Raw genomic sequence first — 22,767 nt, forward strand, 5'->3', positions numbered from 1 at the left:
CACATGGAAGCAGGAGGAGAGGCATGAGCGGGGGCTTCATTGCACATCTGCAAGGCTGGTGGCAAGGGCAGATTTCAAACCTGGGCCCCAGAGAGGGCATGGGAGTCCCATTTGAGGAGCCTCAGGGCGACGTTCCAGGGCCTGGGGAATGTCACCATCCAGAGAAGGGAGACTCCAGGAGTAAATGGGAGACCTAGGTACCCTCTTTAGAGGTTGAATATTTGACTTTGTATCCGAGGCAACCAACTGGCGTGCAACATGCAAACTGCATAAACCATCCAACCCAGGAGAATCACTAGACGTTTGCTAAAAAGGCATAACCATTTCCTTCTGCTAGACCCTAGGTTTAGCAAGGATCTGAGTTTCTGATTTAAACATAACAGAAATTGTTACCAGATGTGCACGTCAGGGCCCTGAATGCACTGACAGGCCTTAATTGCCATGACCACCCCCCCGGGGCCTCCCCCACATGCCTGCCCTGGGCTGAGGGGCTCAGGGAAGCTCAGCCCTGGGTCCCTGCCTAGCACCGCCGTGGCTGTGCCGGGCTTCAGATCCAGCCATGCTGTGCCTGGCCATGGACCCTGTCGGTCTGGGCAGTGACCCACAGACTGAATTTCTGACTTGCCTTGGACTTGTTTCATCCCTGTGAACTTGTCTGGCCCTCTGAGCTCTGCTCGGGGCTGTGGGATGGGCCCCCTACCCCACCGGCCGTGCTGTCAGCTCCCCGTCCCTCCCTGCTCCTTGGCAGCAAAGAGGAAATTCTCTACATTCCCCTTCTAAACTCAGCTAGGTGCTACTAATTTGTATTTAACTTACAAGTTGGTGTTTCGATAAAGCAGATTTGAATGTACTAGGCAGGATATGAACACAAGAAATGAGCCCAAACTAAAATTAAATATCCAGCTACAAAAGAAAATTGAGTATGAATAAACTCTAGTCCTAGAAACTTCTGCAAGTACCTCCTTTATATTTTGCAACTATCTTTACAATAGGCAAACCATGGTAGCACTGATTCATACATCCCCACTTGCAGGATTACTTGACATCTAAAAAGCATCTGAGTTGGAGTTTAGACAGCATGACGATTATGATGAGTTTGATATCTTAGCATTTGGCTACTCCATTTTCTGGCTTTCAAGCAGTTCTACAGAAGCACGCTTTAACTATCCGAATATTCCTCACACTTTTTTTCCCGTTTGTACAATACCTACGTCTGGGAAAGCACATAACCTGTGCACCAGATGTGCTATGTAAAAACCTCTGCTGGCCCTTCAGCCACAGCATGCATGCCTCCACGGGGTCTAACCCACCTCCACCCCAAATGAGGAACATATGGAGCACCGTGAATGGCAGAAACAAGACTTTGCTTTGAACTACATTCCTCCTATCAAAGGGCCCTCTCTCTTGCCTTCTTCTTCTCTGTTCCTCTGGGTAATCATAAGGAAAGAACTGAACATTTGGAAAAGCCTCCTGGGGACAAATTCATTTCTAGTGTAACTCTGCTGAAGTTAATAGTGTTGCACCATGGATTAAAATGGCACCATAATATTAAAAAACAGAGACAGCATACTACTCTGTAATTACTGTCTAAGAGAGCAAAAATAATAAAAATGATTCATTCTTATAGACCCCAAAGGGCACAGCTGGCTTAGTCAGTTTAAAAGGTGAAAATAAAAGAAGGCAGCTATAATGTAGTGATTTTTAATTTGTATATATGTATATAGATATGTATAAATGACAGTCAGATAACACCACCTCTGCACTAATTTTAAGAACAATACGCTAGAAATATAATTTAATGTGACTGAGTTTTAAAAGACTGATAACATAAATAGCTCTTAAGGAAATTAAAGGCCTTCTTTCATACTGGCATAAATTAGGAATAAATTCCTTCTAATCAAGTGTTACCCTGTTGTAAGCTTAATGCAAAGGAATTGGGCCCCGCAGCACCAAAATGGTTATTCTGTAACACAATCAAGCACCAGGAATTGCATTTTCCCCTTCTTAAAAAAGGACAATGTTATTTTTTTGGGCAGTTAACATTTAAAGGTCATTGTTACGGGAAGGAAACATTTCTTGTATTAAGTTTAGTGAAGTTGGTAGAAATGGTGCAGTCTGTTCCTTTATGGACTTCACTTTACAATACCATATGGAGGTGTGTGAAAGACACTCTGAAGCTCGATGATATTGTACGGCTCGATGATATTGTAACAGCAAAGGCAAGGCAGAGATCTGATAGAATAACTGCACGGGCTTCAGAGGCATTTGTCAGTAACAGCTGTTATATCTCCGGCTTTCTTGTTATTTAAGTGAGCTTCATCTAGGCAATAAACCTTTCCAGCAAAAAGAATAATATCTCATGATAAGAAATGATCTTCCGAGCACAAGAGGTCCTAGAGGAAGAGCACGACTCCAAATATTTCTGCAGATTGGCTAAAGAGTATCTCTGCTTACATATCTCTCAGCGCAATGAATGATCTAGCAAATACTTTGTGGTCATCGGTTACTCAGATGTCCCCTGGTGGTCTTACGGCTTCTTGTGCCCACAGAAACATAGTTTTCCTTTAGTGTGTAATCAATAACAAGGCTGCCACGAACGCCCTTTGCACTTGCCATTAGCCAGAACACAGTCTTGCTCTCTCTAACAGTACCAGACATTACCATTTCCTAGAATAAATTATCTGGGGAAATCGAGTTTCGTTGTACAAACAAACCAGGCTTTCAGTTACACTGTAACTGAGCCACTGAAAAAGGAATGGGGGGGAGAGGGAAATAGGCTGACAGGAAATCACTGGATAGATTCAGCAAGTGGGGAAAAAAAATCAGAGTTTTGAAGATAAATAAATTTTCACTAAAATATTATCTGATATATTATTTTGTTGTTAAAAAACCCAGCAGGATCCATAACAAGCTACGGAAGTTTCTGTGCTTATTCGTTTATAGACCAATATTCCCTTGATCAGACAGCCCTCAATTACAAGGGATGTTAGTTCCTTAGTTGATTTCTCAAGGTAGATATTAACATTGAAGTAGAAGGATCCCTCCTGTTTAAAGATAAATAAATGAACAAAAAATGTAGTTCTCCTTTTTTTCCTGCTACCAAGATACACGATGACTTTTCATTAAAAATGCCACAGCTGTCAACCTCTACTCAGATAAAGCCATGAACCTAGTCATACCGAAATGTAAAACTGTAAAAAATATAATATTTTAAACAAATAAAACTTGAACAATGTTTTCCTTTTGCTTCTGGGTATGGGCTGGCTATCAAGTACAGCAGACTTACTTCTTTTCCCAAGTGTCCATAATAACAAGGGCTAGAAATTAATTTTTAAATGAAAGTTGAGTATAATGAAAACGCATGAGTCCAGAAGCTGGGGATTTATGTAAAACATCAAATACAAAGTTTTGTGACAGAACAGTAAGAGTTATCAAGACTAAATAATTATAAAAAGAACTGCCATTTTCCATTGTTTCAAGACTTTGCTAGTTTTACTGTATATTCCTTTGTTCAGTCAGGAAGATCAGTTCTACAAAAGCTCCATTCATTTTGGATAGGCTAAAAGGAACAATTCTTAGTTTACAATTTAGAAGATAAGACTTCACTAACAGTACATTATTTAACAAAATAAAATCCACAGGAAAAAAAAAAGGCAAACCCTTTGAGGCTTTATCACACTACAGTAGACTTCAGAGATGCTGATTATGAGATTGTGTTTGTACAAAAACAACACATTAATTACCCAGAGAGGCTTGAAGTGAGCAGAAAGATTGCAAGAGTGGATTATCAAGCCCTCAGTCTTGACAACACTTGGAGCTAGACCTTTTAAGTACCCGGGCACCTACTATGTAGGTATGTGTTGTGTGAGGCATTTAGTGGGTATTAAAAGTCCTACTCGGTGACAATATCCATTTTTAAGTGCCTTTACTCCTTTAAAATTCACCTGTCACTTCAACTTTTTTATAGTCTGAACTTCAATATAACATCTCTGAGAAATTTTAGGAAACTGCCACCCGGATCATGATCTCCTTCTTGACATTATAACTCATAGCAGACATAAAGACATGTCATGAAAAAAGATTCAAAGCATAAACATCATATATAAATAAACATGATATATATAATTATGTGCCACTCTGATTTAGCCATTCCCTGAAAGTGTTTTTCTATGCAGAATATGCTGATGAGAGCACCTTAGCAAGACTGTAATTTGTGAAGTACACTGCTCACAGCATTTACAGGAGGCCCATGCTTTCAACAGAACTTATATATATGCTTAGATTATGTACATGCTTAAATGTATGGATTACTTTAGTCTATAATTAAAAGTTTAATATTAAATTAAGTTTGGTCTTTTAATAAAAAATGTCACCCATGAAAAGGCAGACTAGAGCCTCAAAAAAAGAAGTATCTCCCTTTTATTAAGGATCATCTCATGAATTTTATGCATGAAATCCTCTGTAGACACACCTGAAACTGCAATATCCAGTGGTCAAAATGAAACGTGTCTGGGGAAGAAATAAAATCCTACTTAGGTCTGCCCATTTTGAAAGGGCAGTCAGTAGAACAAGGATTATATAGGGAAAATGTAAGCTAAAATATATTATTTTTCAGCCTCAATGGCAATTTGTTTGGCTTAGAACTAGCTACCCAGGCTAAAATATTTGCATTACGCTGTCTGGATTGAGGTCATCACTTCTGTTTTGCAAGTGACAAAACACTACTGCTATAGGTCATGCAGGAGAGCAGACTGTAATTATTTCTGTTTATATCAAACAAAAGGCACTTATTCTGGTCTAATATTTTTGGACAATTGGATGCTGCTATTGCTGCTACTGGGGATTTTGTTTCAAGTGACGTACTCAATCGTTGGTGTCTATGCGTTGCTCGTGCCTGCGAGCGAGAGAGTCTCTAGTAGAGCTTATAAAAAACCATTGCTTTCTGAAAAGGTCCTGCAAAAAATCTATTTCTTATACACAACATGAGAGACCATTTAAAACCCATCAGCTTAGGTGCTGCGGGAAACAGTCAGCAAGGCAAAGACGTCAGTGTTGTGGAAACAAGGCGCATAGGGGAACAGGGACACATCAACACCCATTCTGCTCCAGGAAGGTCTGGATGCCACCAGTCGTTCAGAGGAGAGAGACGACACCGCATCCCCGTACTGCGAAACCCTTTGGGCAGCCAGCTGTTAATAACTGCTGTGGCACTTCATAAATTAGTCATAAGAGCCAGGGTCGTAGAAGTACAGCGGGGCAGGTAGGGTTCCCTGCCTCCAGCTATTTAACTGCACAGGACCTCGCTTAGGAAAAGTTTTGATGCTCACGCACAACTTCATGTGTATGAAAGGCGACAGGACTAACCACCAGCTGTAGCAGCAGGTGGGAGCATAAATAGGTAGCTGAGGGAGACGCCAAACCAGAATTACTTCGGTTTACGCAGAATTATTTAGCTGCCAAAAAGGCTTCATGTCATCTGACTCTCCTCACCCAGCAGTCAACACACTCCTGAGCTTTTTTATGCCTGAAATACACTTAAATGGCATTATCAACAGCCAGAGGGGCTACGGCGCCACGTTGACTTTACTCTTTCCAGTCGCACCTTCCTGTTAAAATCCAAATATTTCAGGTATCAACCTCCTTAAAACCCGCGTCGGAGCCAAGGAAAGCACCCCGACAAATCTCAATACTATTTTTTTGTGTCAAATCCTAATTTGAGGGAATCAATCCTTACAGCTCGACGACCCTCCTTCCTCCGCGCCGCCGGGACGGCACCGCCTAAGCAGGGGCGCGCTGAGGGGACGCCGGCTTGAGGTGGCACCGCCCCGGCGGCGAAGGGGAAGTGGCGGGGCCTGGCCCGGAAGAGGAGGGCTTTCTGCGGCGGTTCGGCGGCAGCTGGCGGCGAAGGGTGAGGGGGGCGACTGGTTGTGAGGGAGGAGGGTGGCGGGAAGCCGAGACTCACTGTGAGGGGGACAGGGCCCCGACCCGCCCCGCCCCGCCGTGAGGGGAAGAGGGTCTCCGGCGCGAGCCATCCTGAGGGGAGCGAGCCCCTGGCGGAGGAGGGTGAGGGGTGTCCCCTGCTACCGACTCCCGCAGGGTGAATGCTGATATTAAATTTATTAATCGTGAGGAGAGCAGCTCCCGCTGCTCTGTGGAGAAGGCTGTAGTGGTATGCGGTGGGTCCCCATGGCAGCACTAAGCCCCCCCCCCGCCCTTTACCCCCCCCCCCCCGGACTGAGGTAGCCCCTGTGGAGCGAAGATCCTTGGAGATGGCTCACAGTAAAAATTTAACGAGGTTTAGCTCATTGCAAAAAAAGGAGGATTAAGTCACTGGACATCCTGCAGGAATAACTCCTACACCTGCTTCAGAAAGATTTACGCTGCGTCATTAGGTGGAAGGCTGCAGATGGGTTCTGGAGATCACCAGGCACTGAGGCTGATGGAAGGGGAGTTCAGTCTACAGAAAGAGTACTGTGCTTTATTCCCCATAAACATCCCACTTACTCACCCTAGTCACTAGCTGCTCGTGGGTACAGCGGGCAGAAGAATTGGCCTTGGTCATTGAGGGTGTATATTTTAGCTCTCAGGGTCCAGCAGAAATCTGTCTCCTCCTTCCTTCCCTCTGGTTTGCAAGGTGAATATTGGTCCTGCCTGAAAATCTTCAGGAGGCATCAAAAGAGCTTAATCTGGAAGTCTAGAGGCAAAGATGCTTTAAATTACCCAGGGCTTGGTAAAACAGCAGGTGTAGAGCCTTTCTCAGCATCTGCTATTAGGGCCAGACTTTTACTGATAGATAGTAGTAGATAGCACCAACGTTTGAAGGGCAAATGCACACATAGCCAGGTAAATATGGAAACTAAAGCCTTAACCACAAATCCCATCACAGAGGCATATTATGAGGTAATTTAACATCCTCTTAGGTGCTGTCCTTTCCCTGAATCAAGTTATTAACACATAAATTATTGTGAATAAATCTGATTATTTTGCTTTGCTGGCTATGTCTATCTGTAGGCTTTGCATGATATTCTACCTTAGCAAACTTTTCATGTTGATTGTAATAATGTTTTTCCTGTCAAAAATGTATGAGGAGTAGATTGGGTGTGTGTTCTGAAGAAATGCTTTTTCTATTACTAACCCTCAGAAATGTCCCACATCTGTCTACCACAGCTTATCTAATCTAGGTATATCAAAATTGATTCAAAGATGTTCCTGGGTAGTGGCTGACTATATTAGGTATTAATCTCAGTTGAATTTCTCCTGTGTGGAGAAATTAAAACCACTCCCAGACAGATCAGTGTCTGCATATCCAGTATAGATGTCCAAAGACTGCCCATGGAATTGGAATTGCTTTCTGTCAGAGATAACCTACTCAGGAGAGTTATTTACAGTCTTAGATTGTCAAGACTTAAGAGTCAGTTACCTATGCTGTCTGTGCAAAACTTAACTGAAGTGTTAATCTGAGTGTAACTTTTCATTTTGATAGCTATTACAGTAAGAGTCTTCATACATTGCTAAAGCCACTTTTATTGTGTTCATGTTTAAAGTTTTCAGAATGACTTCCTTGGTTGACATGCCTCTGAATTATGAAAAGATGTTTGCTCATCGATTCACATCAGATGATGAAGAATACCAAGAATATCTGAAACGCCCTGCAGATCCCCCTCCTATAGTTGAAGAATGGAGAAACAGATCTGGGGGCAACCAGAGAAACAGAGATCGGTACTGATTCTTTTATCTAGTAGAAACGACTAAAATCTATCATCCAATCTGCCTAGCAAGTGCAGTGTTACCTGCCTACTGCAAAATATTTGAATTATTTCTTCAGGATGTAATTGCAGCTTTTTACTGAATTCTGGACTGTAACGTCTGATTTTTGTGTGACTGAAAAACAATGATTACAGCATATAGTATGTTTGTATAGTAACATCAGCCTTTCATATAAAGTTGTTAAACTCCAGTCCAAGTAAGAATTGGAAAGGCTTCTTAGTTAAATACCTAAATAGGATTTATGCCTTATCTGAAGAAAAGAAGGACAACATTCTAACTTTTTCTCACCCTAGAAGCTCATCATTAAGTTAAACACAGAATTGGTTTCTACAGATTGAAAAAAACGCCACATGATTGTTTAAGGAGATGTTCTTACAAAACTGTGGTTCTTTGAACTAATGAACTCTTACATCTGCACTCTGGTCACAAAGTGAACCTCATGTAAATGTTGTTTGTCAACACCACACAATTGAGGTATCCAAAGGAAAAGACTGTGAGGCAGCTCAGGTGTTGATAGGAATCAAGATACAGCTGAAAAGCCAAAATTTAGACTAACAATGGCTAAATACCGTTGATAAGATACGCTCTCTTGAGTACAGGAATCTACAAGAGACCATGAAGCAGTGGGAGTATGTATTTTAGGGAATACACAAATTCCAGGACTCTGTGCTGTTAAGTAGCTAAATTGGCCTGCTTTGCCACAGCTTTCAACCATGAAGCTCCTAGATTGAACCTGGCTTCGATACAGCTATGGATGTATCTTCTGGTTGCTTTTTAGATATATGGTCTGTTTGAGTCTCTGTTCAGAGTCCCAGCAGTTCACTTAATGCCTGTGAATACTTTGTGTTAGGAAACAGACTGTCCTTCCATCACTTAGCAAATAGCATGTTGGGTAGTAGTAAGAAATTAATGAATGATCTCAAATGATTGTAGGTATGTTTCCATCGGTTTGTCATAAAAAACAGTAAGTAATTGAATGTATAAAGTGTTACATGACAGTTTTCATGAAAACTGTAAAATTTTAAAGTTCATTATTATTAATCTTCTGAAGAACTCACAATTTGTGTGAATCTTTGATGTTTTTTTTTCATTGTAGGTTTCAAGATGGCAGATATTTTAGAGGGGACAGATACAACTGGCAAGGTGACTATAGATCTAATCAGAGGCCAGAAAGAAGTTGGGGCAATAACTACCAGCAGCACAGACAAGGACAATCGTACTCCTCCCACTACGGACAATATGGCTACAACTCCTACAACCCTGGGCCTCGTTACCATCCCTACTGATGATACTTGTGGTTTGAAAGTCCAGTAATGCTGTGTAACAAGTTCAGTTAGACTTCAGTTTTCTTATTTTCCCACAGTTTTGTAGATAACTGAAGATTCAGTATTACAGTCTGTTGCTGTTTATCTGTAGTGTGAGTTGAAAAAGAGAATACCTTTTATGAATAACAAAAGCATATTATACGCAGTTTGTTTAGAGTCTGTATATCTTAAGATTAAGTTTCTATCTCATTCTTTTTTCTGAATACATACTAGTACACTTCTTCCATCACTGAGATTTCTCTCTGTTACATTTCAGAAAACACACCAGGTCGGGGGAAAATAGCTGTGAGTTTTGTGCAGCCTGTAGCAGTGGCACGTCGCCTTAAGATAGTTCTTTTTGAAAGTGTCATACTGTGTCTTTCTCCAGAGAGAATTTCTTAGTTTGGCTTTTGATAGCGAGAAAAGCTCAGTTTGGTTTGAATTTCAAATGCCTTAAAACTGAGAAGAAAAATGTAAAAATATAAAAGTTTTACCTGAGAAGTGATATCAGACTTACCTTGTATCATCTTAAAATAAATTTGGTACGTGCATAACAAATTTTGGAATTCCCATTTCAGTAAAGCTGTAAAATTTTGATGATAATTGTAATTAGTTTGTATGAAATACTTTGTGCATGTTATAGAAGGAAGGAACCATAATCAGTACTGTTCTGTACATTTTCTGCATGAGAAAATAGCATAAGCAGTGCAGAGTGTTACTCAGTTCTTAGAATTTTTCTGTGGGTTTTTTAAGTATTCATACAATAAAAGTATAGTTCAAGTGTAAAGATGTTTCTGAGTATTTCTGAAACCGACTTTTGACACAGATAACGCTGACAGCTGCACCAGCACAAACAGAGAAGTGTTAATGCTGGACAGCTGTTGGCTTAAGCTAGAAGATTGGCCTACTCAGCTACAATCAAGGGGATGAGACGCATTGTGATTAATTAGAAGTCTGAAGAGTTAACCCACTATCTTACATTCTATTTCACCATTTATGCAAGAAGCTAATTTGGATCAGGAGAGCAGTGCATTTCTTTGTACTTGACATTTTCTTCAGCTGTTGTACAGAAATATGGAACCATCCATGCTGACTGTTGTACGAGTCATGACAGGATGTGATAAGGAGCGCAAATTAGTGCATCTTGATTTAAAAACAAAGGATAAATATTGAAGTCAAAGGCACAGTCTCCCAGCTCATGAGATGCTTTTAAGAGCTAAAGAGTATGTTTACTGTTGATCTTGGAAACACACACTGTAGCTTTTACAGTCTGATACAAAAGTCGTGATACGAGCGTCTCCACCTACCTCAAAGTATTTCTGTTTTCTGCTTTTCATGAAATATTAACTGTGATAGTTTTTAATATCCTACTCCCTGAAGTATTTGCCTTAAATTCAGTTGTTGAACCTTGAAAATCTTTTAGTGAGAGGTTTGTTTTCCTGAAGGAGTTCTACTGGATAAAATACACCCTTTTTAACCCTCACTAACATGGTGGAGCTGTTACATTGGGGGATACACGATCATGGAAAGTTCCTCTCCGTGCACCGTGGAGAGCCTGCAAGTTGGCATGGTGGAATTCCCCTTTAACACAGATTCACATGAAAAATGCCAGATATCCCAGGCTCCCACCTCCAGGAAGGGAGCGCATCTCTTCCTGTGCAGAGCCTGACGCTGCCAGCTCTGCCGGGGAAGTCAGGCTGCGCCAGGATGTTCCTCTTCCTTACCATCTGGGGTAGCGTCTTGGGTTCAAATGAAACCTGGCAAAAGGAACGGATTCTGCCTCATCTGTTGCCTTTCCTCAAACCCAATAACTATTTCATTTTTAGGGCCCTTCAGCTACTGAGTAAAGAATCCCCAATACTGTGACCAAGCTGCAGAAGCAGATGGATTAGGATGGCCAACGTGGAAGTTATGACTTGGAATCACACATTTCGTGATCTCAGCCCTCTTGTTCTGAGTTTCTTGACTGTGAGACCAGGAGAGACGTAGGCCAGCGCAGCTTCCCGGTTTCTTTCTTCTTTCTGGTAGGCTCCATCTGCCTCACCATTAGAGCTCTGAATTCAGCTTTAAGGACCCGTATGATTTACAAAACTTTTCCTTGCAACAATTATAGCAAGAATGCAGTATTTTGGGGGGAATACATTTCTAAATAAATGCATGCCTTGCACTGGACAGAAAGGTAAACAGAATTCAAAATATATTACCTCCCCCAATTTCCACTTAGATGAAGTAGTATCTATTACAAAGTCCAGTTTACTGTTTCTGTCAAGCGAAATAAAACCAGTAAGTATTGCCTGCAATTACTGTTTGTGCATTACAGTGTGTTACAGATGACAAAACTGAAGCTGCGTAACTTTAACATTTGCAACTTCAAACGCTAGAGAAATAGTTTGCTTTAACTATGCTGGAGATTGCATGGTAAACATTAAAATTCAGTGTCTGGAATCTGACTTTAAGAGATCTCTTCCATCTGACATTTGCTCAGACATCATTATTATCATGAATAAAACAAAAGAAAGATAAGTGTTATGTATTAAAAAATGACTGCCACGTTACCACGTGTGTGAACACCCCAGAAGTTCTGAATACAGCTCTTGGCAGCAGTTCTAAATCCATTCCTGAACACATATAGCAATTTTGTATAGACTGTTAATCAATAACTAAAGAATTATCATGCTAAATTACAGGTGCTGTGGCAAACAACTACGGAAACTCAGTAGCCTTCATACTATGTCTTAAATAGCATTTTAAAAAATGCTAAAGGCTTTCAAGTCACAGCTAAGCACTAGATATTTGAAGGCAAAAGAAAGTGCATAGTAAAAAAAATTAATAAAATCTTAGTGTGATTTGTGCAATTTTACAAGTGTTCGCTGCTATTCAAGCTCCATTTTCGCCAAGCTCTGCAGCTGGGAATCACAGCGTGCAGGCGTGCCGTGAAAGGTTAGTCAGAAGCTGAACTATTTTCAAGAGGCTCTCCAGTGGAGATTGCAGACAGGGAAGACAAGTGTCCTTTCTGATATAGGTACAGTCAACATTCAACTTCTAGAACAAAAAAGAAGTTTAATCTACTGTTTAAATATATTTTAATATATTGCAGCAGTTATATATTTGAATATATTTAGATACATATTATTAATTTGCTGATAAATATTCTGCTTAACCAAGAAACATGTTCACTTTTGCTTCTTATACTGAGATGTTGGAAGGAAAATTCTTTTTTTTTTTCAATTCAAATTTAAGCTAGGGTTTTGCCTGCCACCACCTCTATTCCTTAGGGGGAAAAAAAAAACAACCAAACAAACAGTAAATGTCTGAATTACACAACTCTGGGTGAATGCCGTGAAACTTGTGCAGTCACACCGTCTCTATCTGACAAACAAGAGTGGGTAGGCACATGGGGCAAGACAGAAGGGGGAACCGGGCTTCTCCTTCCAGCAGCTACTGACTGCCCTCAGGAGCGATTTAACAAAACCGCACCTCCCTTGCCTTTCCATTTTCAGGAAAAATTATTGTAATCTGTCCCCTTGCCCCTGTATGTCAGAAGAGAGCTATACAACCCTGCCCAGCCATGCACAGCGCTGACATTCTAATGACCAGCAGCTAAGCAAGGTTACGGGGCAGATCAGGTTTCCCTGAGAGGAACCCCGACTCACGGAGGCAAATCCTAGAGAACAAACGGCAGTCCAGCGGCTCCTGCACTGCCAGGAGAGTAGACGGCAAGCGCACCATGGTGGTGCACAACGATCTTGCCTCTCAAGAGGGTTATTTTTTCATTAGGCCCCTCAGGCTGGAATTTATTTTTGTGTTTACCATGGCCTATATTTTCCTCCAGCAAAGCGCGGACTGTACTTAGTGGTTGTCAGTCCTCATTTGCTTATGCGAAACAGTTATGCCAAAGTGTTATTTCTATGCAGCTCACCCCCTGACTCTCTAAGCACTCTGTCCTGTTAAAATGCAAATTTATTACAAGAGATGGTGAAAGTTGGCGATAACTGTGTTTCACTCTAAATACAATAAACACACAACAGGATAAATCATATCATCATCCCCAGTGGTTACCTTTTGTGTTATTTGTGACTAGCAGGAATACAAATGAATGTTGTCTCTTGGCTAGCACAGAGATGGGTTTTTTTCAAATAATACTTCAGCAGCTGGATGATTTTTTCCCCACAAGTATGGGCTGCCTTCTTTTTTCTTCTTCTTCTTTTTTTATTTTTTGCATATTGTGTAATTGAAACTTTGCTTCACTAACAAAAGATGTATCAATAACAAGTATCAAAGCTGCTCTTGCTCATTGTTTGAAGAAAAAACTTACCTATTCAAAAGATGAGTTAAAGTTAAGAAAACAACTTACTTATTTGTCACAGAACTACAAAAATAACCAAGGGCCAACCTTACCCATGAAAAAATAATCTTCAAGGATTCCAGCAGAATCTTCAAACTGAAACATGTTACATGTTAAAAGAATGGTTAAGACACTAAGCTTTTTCAAAGCTCTTGTTCAGTGTGAGGAAAGACAACTTGATATTTGTATACCCACACAAATTAAATACTTAAGATTCTAATTAGTACTGTTGAGATAGAGGTTAAAAAACCTAGCCTACCGTAAAAAGTTTCACATAGCTTTTGGCCACCATGTTGCAAGTTTAGCATGATCAGAGCTGATCAGAAAGTGGATGCTCTTTGTCCAAAGTCATGGCTGAAGTTTGTTTCTGAAGAAATGCTTGACATGATACCTTTTCTATTGAAAATGTGCTCAAGAAAAATAAAGTAACAGTAATAATTGCCAAGCGCAACCAACCCCTAATGATTACATATTCTTTTTACAAAATAACGAGAAACTTATTTTTTCCATAGCAAAGGCCTGGTTTTTAAGTTTTAGCCTTCTGTAGTCATCGAGTCATCTTGATTTATGAATGCCACTGAGACCTAAACCAAAGTTCGTTTAAGAAACCGCTTCAGCGGTTTTAACGGTATGAGCATTTAAGTACAGCACGTGAAACCTCTGGAGTTCAGATCAGTTTAGTGCAAGAGCACTGCGTGGACACATGTTCTTCTCACATCAAGCTCCTCTCACTCATTTAAGCGCCACACGCTTGAAGCGCCCGCTCTGAAGTGAGCTGATGGAGCATCCAGCTTGGGGAACACACACCCCCCTCTGAACCCCAGCTACAGCTACACTGCTATAGGAACGCTAAGGAGCTCTACCTTGAATTGCCAACACGGGCAAATCCTATTTCTCCAGCCCTGCAGCTCAGGGCTGACACTTCCATCAACAGAATTACAGTTTTTGTTGTTCTAAGACAAGATGGGAGTGGAAGGGTGCAATGTACGGCCCAGGCGATGACGGGAAGGAGCACGGCTGAGCTGAAGGAACAATTGTTTCATGGCCGTTTCCTCGTGTACCCTGAACTCTGTAGGGGAAAATAAGTTTTGGGATTTGACTATTGGTTATCAAGTGACTTTACTGTCACACCACAGCCCGGGGGGGGGCGGGGGGGGAAGAAAAGGAAAAAAAAAAAAAAAAAAAAGAGAAATTCCTTCCTCCTCCACAGAGTCCCAGCATAAAACAAGCCAGGAGAATATGGACGGAGGAATCTGGAAGCAGTTAGCAGCTGGCTCATTACACTGGCAAAGTTTAGGTCCTTAAGTAAGGTAGAGAGATCCAAGGGATGATAAACAAATAGCTATTGATCACATATCCTGCAGTCTGGGTAAATCCAATTGAAGAACCTCTTCAGACCTCCCCAGCAGGATTTTAACTTTTAGAGACAAAACAGAGACAAAAGATTTAGAGCTAGGTAATAAAAGATCAGCCTAATCTTACTTCCCTCATACCTGCATTAGACATATTCTTACTACTATTTTAAAACCCGATAATTGTTTTTACTCCCTCCTTCCTATCACTATGCAGGCATCAAGGTATTTATTTCAGATATATCTGTTTCACCAGTTCCTCATATTCTTGAACACTCCTGAAGACAAGACCTTTTAAAGCTACTTTAAAATTCTAAAAAGACAACTTTGCCACAGTCCCAGTCATCCTACCTGAACTCAAAAGAAAGTTAAAAGGAAAGGTTGTTTTCAAAGATAGAACCAGACACGTGTGTTAATTCCCAGCTCAGCTACAAACCAGTTTTAATGCTTTTGTGTCTCAGCTTCCATCCATAAAACAGTGGTAGCTCTGCCCTGTTTCCCTCTTCTGCACTCTGTATTTCGGCTACAAACCCTCTCAGGCAGGAGCTTCTCCACTTAAAGCATAGGTACGGTGCCGGGGTCCGTATGTCCCAACACAACGCATTAGAAACATTCTGGTGAGGGACTTAATTTTTAAATATTTTAGATACTATGAAGGCAGTGACTTGATTTAAACACTGCCTATGTGTCACTCCACAGTTATATAGCGTCGTTTTTTGAGGCACACAGCTGGGACTCTGTGGCCTAGCAAGCTCTCAAAGCTGACCTGCACTAAGCAGTAAGTGATTCTAATCCTATGGGTGTAGTAGAAAAGCCCTTCAAAAATGTAAGTAGCATAAAGACAGCCTCATCATAGCTAAGAGGTATGGGCAGTCCAATTTGATAGTTAACATTGAATTAAAGAGAGGTGAATTAAAAACAAGGGGGCAATCTAAGCAAACCAGATTCCACATCAATAAACCTTGTGACGGTTACCGTATTAAATGTACTATTCATTTATATTTAATTGATTTTTTAAACATTCATGCACACACTGTATAATCATGGCAAGAGTGAGTAAAATTCCAGCCTTATGCAAGTATTACAGTGCCTGCCTTTTTTTAAATCAAGTAGACGCAAGCATTTTAATGCAAACTACTAGAATTACATAGTCAAGCATCCAAGTTTCAAAAACATTAAAGGTAAAGTCACTCTTTATGCCTACAGCGAAAGGGGAGGAAAGAAAATACAGTGGTAAGGGGAGGAGTGGACGAGTCAGCTCTGAAGGAAGAGGGAAAGTACTGCTTCAAGAAAAGGAGAGAGAAGACTGACAGAGAAGCCATTGCAACAAATGTGTCTCATCAGCAACAAAGTTTTCTTCTAGAAGAGTCTACTGAAAGGTCAGTGTCCTTCGTAGCTGAGAAGACAAAATCGTCTGACTGAAGGTAAAATACAAATCTATTTAAAAGCCGTTTGTGATTGATGAGAACTGGAAGACAAAGATGGCATCATGATCCCTTGGCAAGAAAATTCCTCCAGATGGCATCTATTTCTCATTAATGCTCTGGGGGAGGATCCTAGACATCCCAGCAGGTCCCGTCGTGACTTTGGATTCAAAGCTGTCCACAAACTCAGCTGCTCTTTGGCTCAACTCCACTTTCACTGCACATGCATATGGCACACAGCAGCGCTACAGGACAGCGCCTGATGAATGGCTTTAACTGGTAATTTCCATCTCTTTAGATCACACCTCCTATACTACCTTTTAAAAGGCAGAAACCTCTCTGTAACCATGCCACCCAAGACATGGCTCAGAAAACCTTCTCAGGCTCTTCACGTTTTCTGCTCCTAGTATAGAAACTTTGAGGATTGCTAGAAAACACTAAGAATTGTAACACAAAAAACGAAAGGAAATCTTAACAAGTGACTATCAGCTCATTTTTGGTTTTTCATGCCTCCCAAAAAGAGCACCAAGGTGACCAAAACGTCAGCCCTGAGTTAAGACCATATAAAATATCGGCATCTTAATTTCATTTGGCAAAACCAGAGTAGAGCTTTAAGAGAGTCTCTAAACAGAAAAATCTTTACTCCCTGTCCATCACCAGCCTCTTTCACTCTACTTGTTGTGATGCCACCATACCCATCACCCCATACCTGCACACAGAGAATTTGTAGTTGGTTTTCGGTTTTTGCAGTCCGTTTTTGGATGAATTGAGGGACACATTTTCCACCCTTCCCACTGGAAGCTATTCTCTGAACCTCCTGGAGCTCACTGCCAGTTCCTTCTTTCTTCACCATGGCTTAAGTATGTGACCTCTTCCTCCTCTACCCCGTTTAGCATCAGCTATGGATTTGTCACTTTGCGACAGCTTCATTGTGGAATAGTGTGTGGCAGTCACCTCATAGTATTTCTGCCCACACCACTTGGGATAAAAGCAGCCTATTTGGGGATCCCAGCTGAGTTCTGGAGAGCCCAGGATGCCTACAGCGCTAAGCACCTACCCAAATCTCTGCCCAGCTCCGCCACTACTGCTTGCGAAAGAGACAAGTAGAGTTTAATATGGCAGTCTCGTAGTTAACTACATGAGTACCTCAGTTTCAACAGCTGAAAGGAGGTTATTTATCAAAAGAAAATTACTTTGGGTAATAAAAAGTCATTGACTTCTCACTAGGATTTGTCTGGGTGAACAGAGACGGGTGGAGAACACTACAGACCCGAAACAAGCAAAGACTCCAAAGAATAGAATTTATTTGAATTCTTGTGGATTAAGCTGCTAAATAAACCACGCTATTTTCTGTGAGCATAACAGATATGAATCTATAGGAGCAGTCAGTCCACCGCAGCATGCTGGGAACCTAAACAAATGTTATAACGCATGAAAGACCTTGCGCGTATAACATCTGCATCACAGCTGGGGTGGAGAAGCGCCACACTGGCTCCGCGCTCCTTCCGAGGCTGACCGTGCCCTGCTGGTCCCCGTGACATTGCTGGTCCCCGGGCAACGCTGGAGAGCGCACAAGCCAGTAAGCGGGCTGGCTATCTGCCGGCAGATGATAAACTGCCCATTCCCATGCAGTAACAGCACGGACTTCTATTTTAACTAGCAAAACGCTGCAGCAGAATCACTGATCTGCAATTAGGATTTTATTTAATTCAGTACATTGTTTACTTTATGTCCACATCTCACTGTTTCCAAGTCAAATTAACACATCATTTCAGGTTAAGATAAGCAATACATCCCCAATACTGTTACAGGACAGGATGTGATTATACTAAAATCAGTTTATAAATCCTCTTCATTGGACCTTTGTCAGGAAACTTCAGTATACACAAGAGGAGGTAAAGGAATAAAACAAAATCAAACATAGTATGCTTAAGGAACAATTAAAATGGGTATTTTAATTCACCTTTGTAACCTTCAAAGAGCTTTCAAATTTATATGGCTTTAAATGATAATGATTTTGACAAACAGCATTTTTTCCTCTGTGAAAGGTATTAGCAGGAAATTGAAAAGCTGAAGAAGAATGAAATTGCATTTCTCACATTTGTTATGAGCCCACTCTAACTGTGCAGCAGGAGAGGTATTTATCATGCGTAGCCTGTCCTTCTCTTTGGATGCTCTCTTCCAATTCGGACTGGCAGCGTGGTGCGTTAAAGGATCATTAACCAAAGTCACGTACATCATCTCTCCCTCACAAATGAGCACTGCAAACACTGCAACAGCCACGGAGACACTATAATCAGGGCACGGTGTAGAGCTTGTGGCTCACACGAGACAAACCAGACAGACTGAACTACCCAAAAGAAATCTTTTTGCCCTAAAACATAGCCATCCCAAAGAAAGGGCAAGGCAGCGGCCTGGCGGCTGCTGCTGCAGGGGTCCTGGGAGCTGGTCTGTCTCACCCGCGCAGTACAGAACCTCCACAGCCACCTTTGGCCCCGAGGGACTCTGCCACCGCCAGCTTTAGCACAACCAACGCTATCACCTGCCTTCTAGATGGATCGTGTTCTTATCCCTTGTATTTACTCAAAGTTTCAAGCACGTAACAGGTTCCTTGCACTGCGAGCACACTATGAAAGAAGATGGGAGACAGACACTACCTTACACTGGCTTGTACAAATCATGATGTTGGAAGTGAGTATTGTGTCCCAGAACAAAGGGCTGGGTCACAGAGTCGTATCATGTTTTCACATCAGCACACTCCAAAAAATTTTGAAAGAGAGTCGTAACCCCGGCTGCGTAGATGCGTAAAGCAATCGGATCCCATGGTGAGAGGTATACTGAGGTATAGGGAAGAACCACTTCTGTCATAGTTATATTCCTGTCTCTGGGCACTAAATGCAGTATCGCTGACTACCAAATGCAGTCAGACGCAATGCACTTCCAAAATTACAGAAAACTAGTTTTTGAAACCGAGTTCATTCCTGTCTAGTTTCTACCACATAAACCTGTTTTTTATATCGCACTCTTGGCCCCTAACACAGAGGGGCTGATATACGCCCCAGCATTTTGGAAATCATTTTAGGCTGATCTTTTTGCCATAAGAGAGGCATGCAATGCCTGGGGTAGTGAAGAAAACTGAACAAGTTTTTCATCTCCTTCCAGGAGTCTCATGATCTACTTTTAAATCTTTTTCCATTACTATTTAATGGCATCATAATTACTGTAAGTCTCTAGCGTTCAGAACAACCACAAAACAAATACAACCCTGATTATGCTCTTATTATTATTTGTATTACAGCGGCAACAAGAGACTTGGAGTTCTACCAAAAGAGCAGAGGAGTGTGCATCTCCAAGAACCCGCATCTAATCTAGAAAGAGAATTTGTAGGTTATTACAAACAGTAAAGACTGGGGGGAACAGACAAAACACAGAAGTTGCTATACCTCATTTTCATGCTCTTATTTTCTTACTTTAGAAGTCTGATATTCTTCTTTGCAAAAAATTCTGTCCTTCATGAAACTGGACACAAAGATAATCAGCAGTCCTAGTCTCTAGAATGGGCTCAAACCTTACTGCTTAGGACAAATTCTTCTCTAAAATCCTTAAATACAGCTATCTCCCCTGCTGCCAATCCAATGTTCACAACGGTCTTGATAGCTTATTCTTTGCTGCCAAACCTGCCTCCAGTCACACTTTTTGGTTGCAACTAAGAAGTCACAGATTTATTTATCCTCTAAAACTGTGGGCTGTATTTATCCTCTAAAACTGAACAGACATGTAGCAGTAGACCAAAGGCTCCTTTGTGAAGAAAGCACATCATTTCGGAAGAAACAAAGACGGGTGTCTCTGCTGCTCAATGCGGTTCACAGACACTAAAGTGAAAGAAAACAAGTCTTTGATTTACCCTCTCACATATGGCACTGTTGAATGAGTCCGTTAATCAGAAGACCTGATTTCAACATTCCCAAGTGATTTCACTTAAACCATGTCGTCCCCTTTTGCTATTTGTACTTTTTCAACAGTGGAAATTAATACAGCGGAGGGGATAGGGCTAAAAGTCAGAGATGAAAGGTGGCAACGATGGCTATGAATTTCTCCAAGTTCAAATTTCTCTTCTAATTAGAGTCTTAACTCTTTTCTCACACAGAAATAGAAGAGAGCGTCTCATATTTTCAAACAAGTTTTAATACAATCCACAGTTATCTCCCCCTGCAGAGCCAACTCCCACCGTATCCGCTAACCTGAATGAGCATTTCTGGCAGCAGGTCCTCCCTCCGCCCGAGGCTGGAGGCTGAGCTCCCAGGGCTGCCAACTCAGCCTAATGGAAACCCGTGGGAGACTTCGCAGCCCTTTGGACCAAGCTTTGCAGATAAGGCAAGACCCCGGGAGGTGCAGTTGGCTGACTCTGGTGTCGAGGGGATGTGCCAGCCTCTCACAGCAATTACAAAGTGTTAGTCTTGACTTGCTGTGAAGGATAATAGTTCAGTCACCAAAACAAAAAAATACTGGCAAACCCTAGCTGCATTTGTAGAATCAATTTACTTAAATGAGATGGGAAGGCAGAACAGATGAACTACTTATGAGGAGCTCACCAGCTTTTCCATCTGAATTTGTATTTTAACCCACACAGCTCTAAATAACAGCATCAGTAGATGCTCTTTCTATATTACACACCAATGGCCCTTATACGAATCTGTCATTTCAGAAGATTAATCCTTCCTTCCTGAAAAATTTCAGATTGGCATTTAAGGGCTCAGAATTCACACTAACAGGGACATAGATAATATCCTTTTTCCCACCCAGATTCATAGATTGCAAGTAAAAAAATAGCTGTGAAAGTTACATTGTAAATTATTAGATTTACAGTTTTTGAAAACATGGCAGGTCTTTTCCCATTAAGACTTGTGTGCTAAACAGCAGAGCAAGTGCTATAAGTATCTCGAGTCTATCACACCCTCTATTCTGTGCAGGTTCCTCCCCAGAAGAGCTTAGAAGAACATGCAGCAAATACTTCCAACAAGCCAAGCAAAATAGCTCCTAGCCCAATAAATGACCTTTGATTAATGTAAACGATTCCCCTTATTTTTCCTCCCTCCCCATTGCATTTTATTTTCTTTATTTTTGGATTGCAGAAGTTCACGTAGTACACAAACCCAGGAATCAAACAAGTTCTGTTTCTTCAGAGAATCCAATCAAGGTACCTCCCACTGGTAATCGCAGGACAAAGCCTAAAGCCCAGTCTGGAAATAGTTAAGATCTGCAAATGAACTAACAGAAATTGCTTATTTAAGTTTATAAGCCCAAGTGTGCAAAACCTGGAGCACTTCACTAAATTCTTCCCCAGGTAAAAAGACCAAGTTGGCCCACTGAAGCCAGCAGGAATCACATGCAGCAGCTGAGAAACCAAAGGTTTTCTATAGAAAAGGTTGTCAAACACCGTTTTCCATAAAACATGCTTTAGTGGAACTTCTCTTCACAGCCTTATGACATGAACCCTGGTGCAGAAAGTTTTGTGTTTCTTGTGGAGGTCTATCTTACAGCAAGATCAAACAAAAAAATACTTTCAAATTCTGATTTGCAATGGCAACCCCATAAAGCTGGCAGAACGGCTTATGGCAAACTCTAGTATTACATGCTCTTTTTGTTTTCATTTCTTTAAGTGCATAACATGTATACCAACACCACTGGCAGGCTCACTTTAATTATTTTTGCAGTTTTAGGATTTATATACTTTTCAGACTACTGGAAGTCATGGTTAATTAGGTCTTACACCTTCTCAACTTCTACACACGCAGGCATTTGGCTACCGAAGGACCGGCCTTGCCACACAACCCCAATTTAATGACAGCTATAGTGAAATTAGTGTTTTCAGATGCTCTAATTTCACATTTATCTTCTGCCAGAAATGTTGCCTGGCACTGTATTAAATAAAGAAAAAAATTTATTCTAGCCGATACGTGACAGCAATCACAGCAAACAGAAGTCATACAGTTTGAGAACATCATTATAAGATGATCATTTTTAAAAAATATTTAACAAAATGCTCCTGGGTCTCCTTTAGTAGCTGAACCTGAACTCAGCGAGGAAGTGACTGAGCAGAATCAGACATTCTCATTAAGTAAAATTAGCCAAGTGCAATTTGGCTGGCTGGTCTCATCTATGTATTAGCATTTATATTCAGCCAGTGATGAGCTTAATCAGGTTTTTCAAGCAAAAAGTAAAAAATCCCCCCGAAAAACATAAACTTATCAGGCTTATTAGTAACAGATTGCATTTCCATTGTAAAAAGGCAGCTAAGAAACCGAAGAAAATGGTTTGTTCAGAAGTGCATCCTAGTAGCTAATAGCAATCTTTCCTCGGAGCAGGAACATGACCTCCCATGCGTGCTAGCTGATTGCTGTCAGATTTAGTGAAGACAAAAGGAGACATTTTATTAAAGGGCAAATGCCAGGAGGCTGCAGAGAGCTGCTACAAGGCCTCACAGGGAGGGACAGGTTTACCCTCTGGTCGCAAAGATTATATCCCAAGGTCTTTTCCCCCACTTCCACAATGAAGGCATCTCAGAGAGCTGTCGG

General features: G+C 41.2%; 1 protein-coding gene across 3 annotated transcripts; it reads left to right on the top strand.

The window, feature by feature from the left end:
• Nucleotides 1-5,881: 5,881 nt before the first annotated feature.
• On the top strand, nt 5,882-9,858 carry RAMAC (RNA guanine-7 methyltransferase activating subunit; the record flags this gene model as incomplete). Of its 3 annotated transcripts, none has more annotated exons than XM_082489084.1 (3): nt 5,882-5,908; nt 7,545-7,719; nt 8,864-9,858. In XM_082489084.1, 2 exons carry the CDS (start codon nt 7,553-7,555, stop codon nt 9,051-9,053), a joined length of 357 nt encoding a protein of 118 aa, XP_082345210.1. In that variant the 3' UTR covers nt 9,054-9,858. The 3 variants fall into 3 exon arrangements, with proteins under 3 accessions (XP_082345210.1, XP_082345211.1, XP_082345209.1); XM_082489085.1 differs by lacking the exon at nt 5,882-5,908 and adding an exon at nt 6,823-6,900; XM_082489083.1 differs by lacking the exon at nt 5,882-5,908 and having other exon boundaries at nt 7,535-7,719.
• Nucleotides 9,859-22,767: the final 12,909 nt, after the last annotated feature.

Source organism: Vanellus vanellus, assembly GCF_965231255.1.
Source record: "Vanellus vanellus genome assembly, chromosome: 11".
Taxonomy (NCBI): Eukaryota; Metazoa; Chordata; class Aves; order Charadriiformes; family Charadriidae; genus Vanellus; species Vanellus vanellus.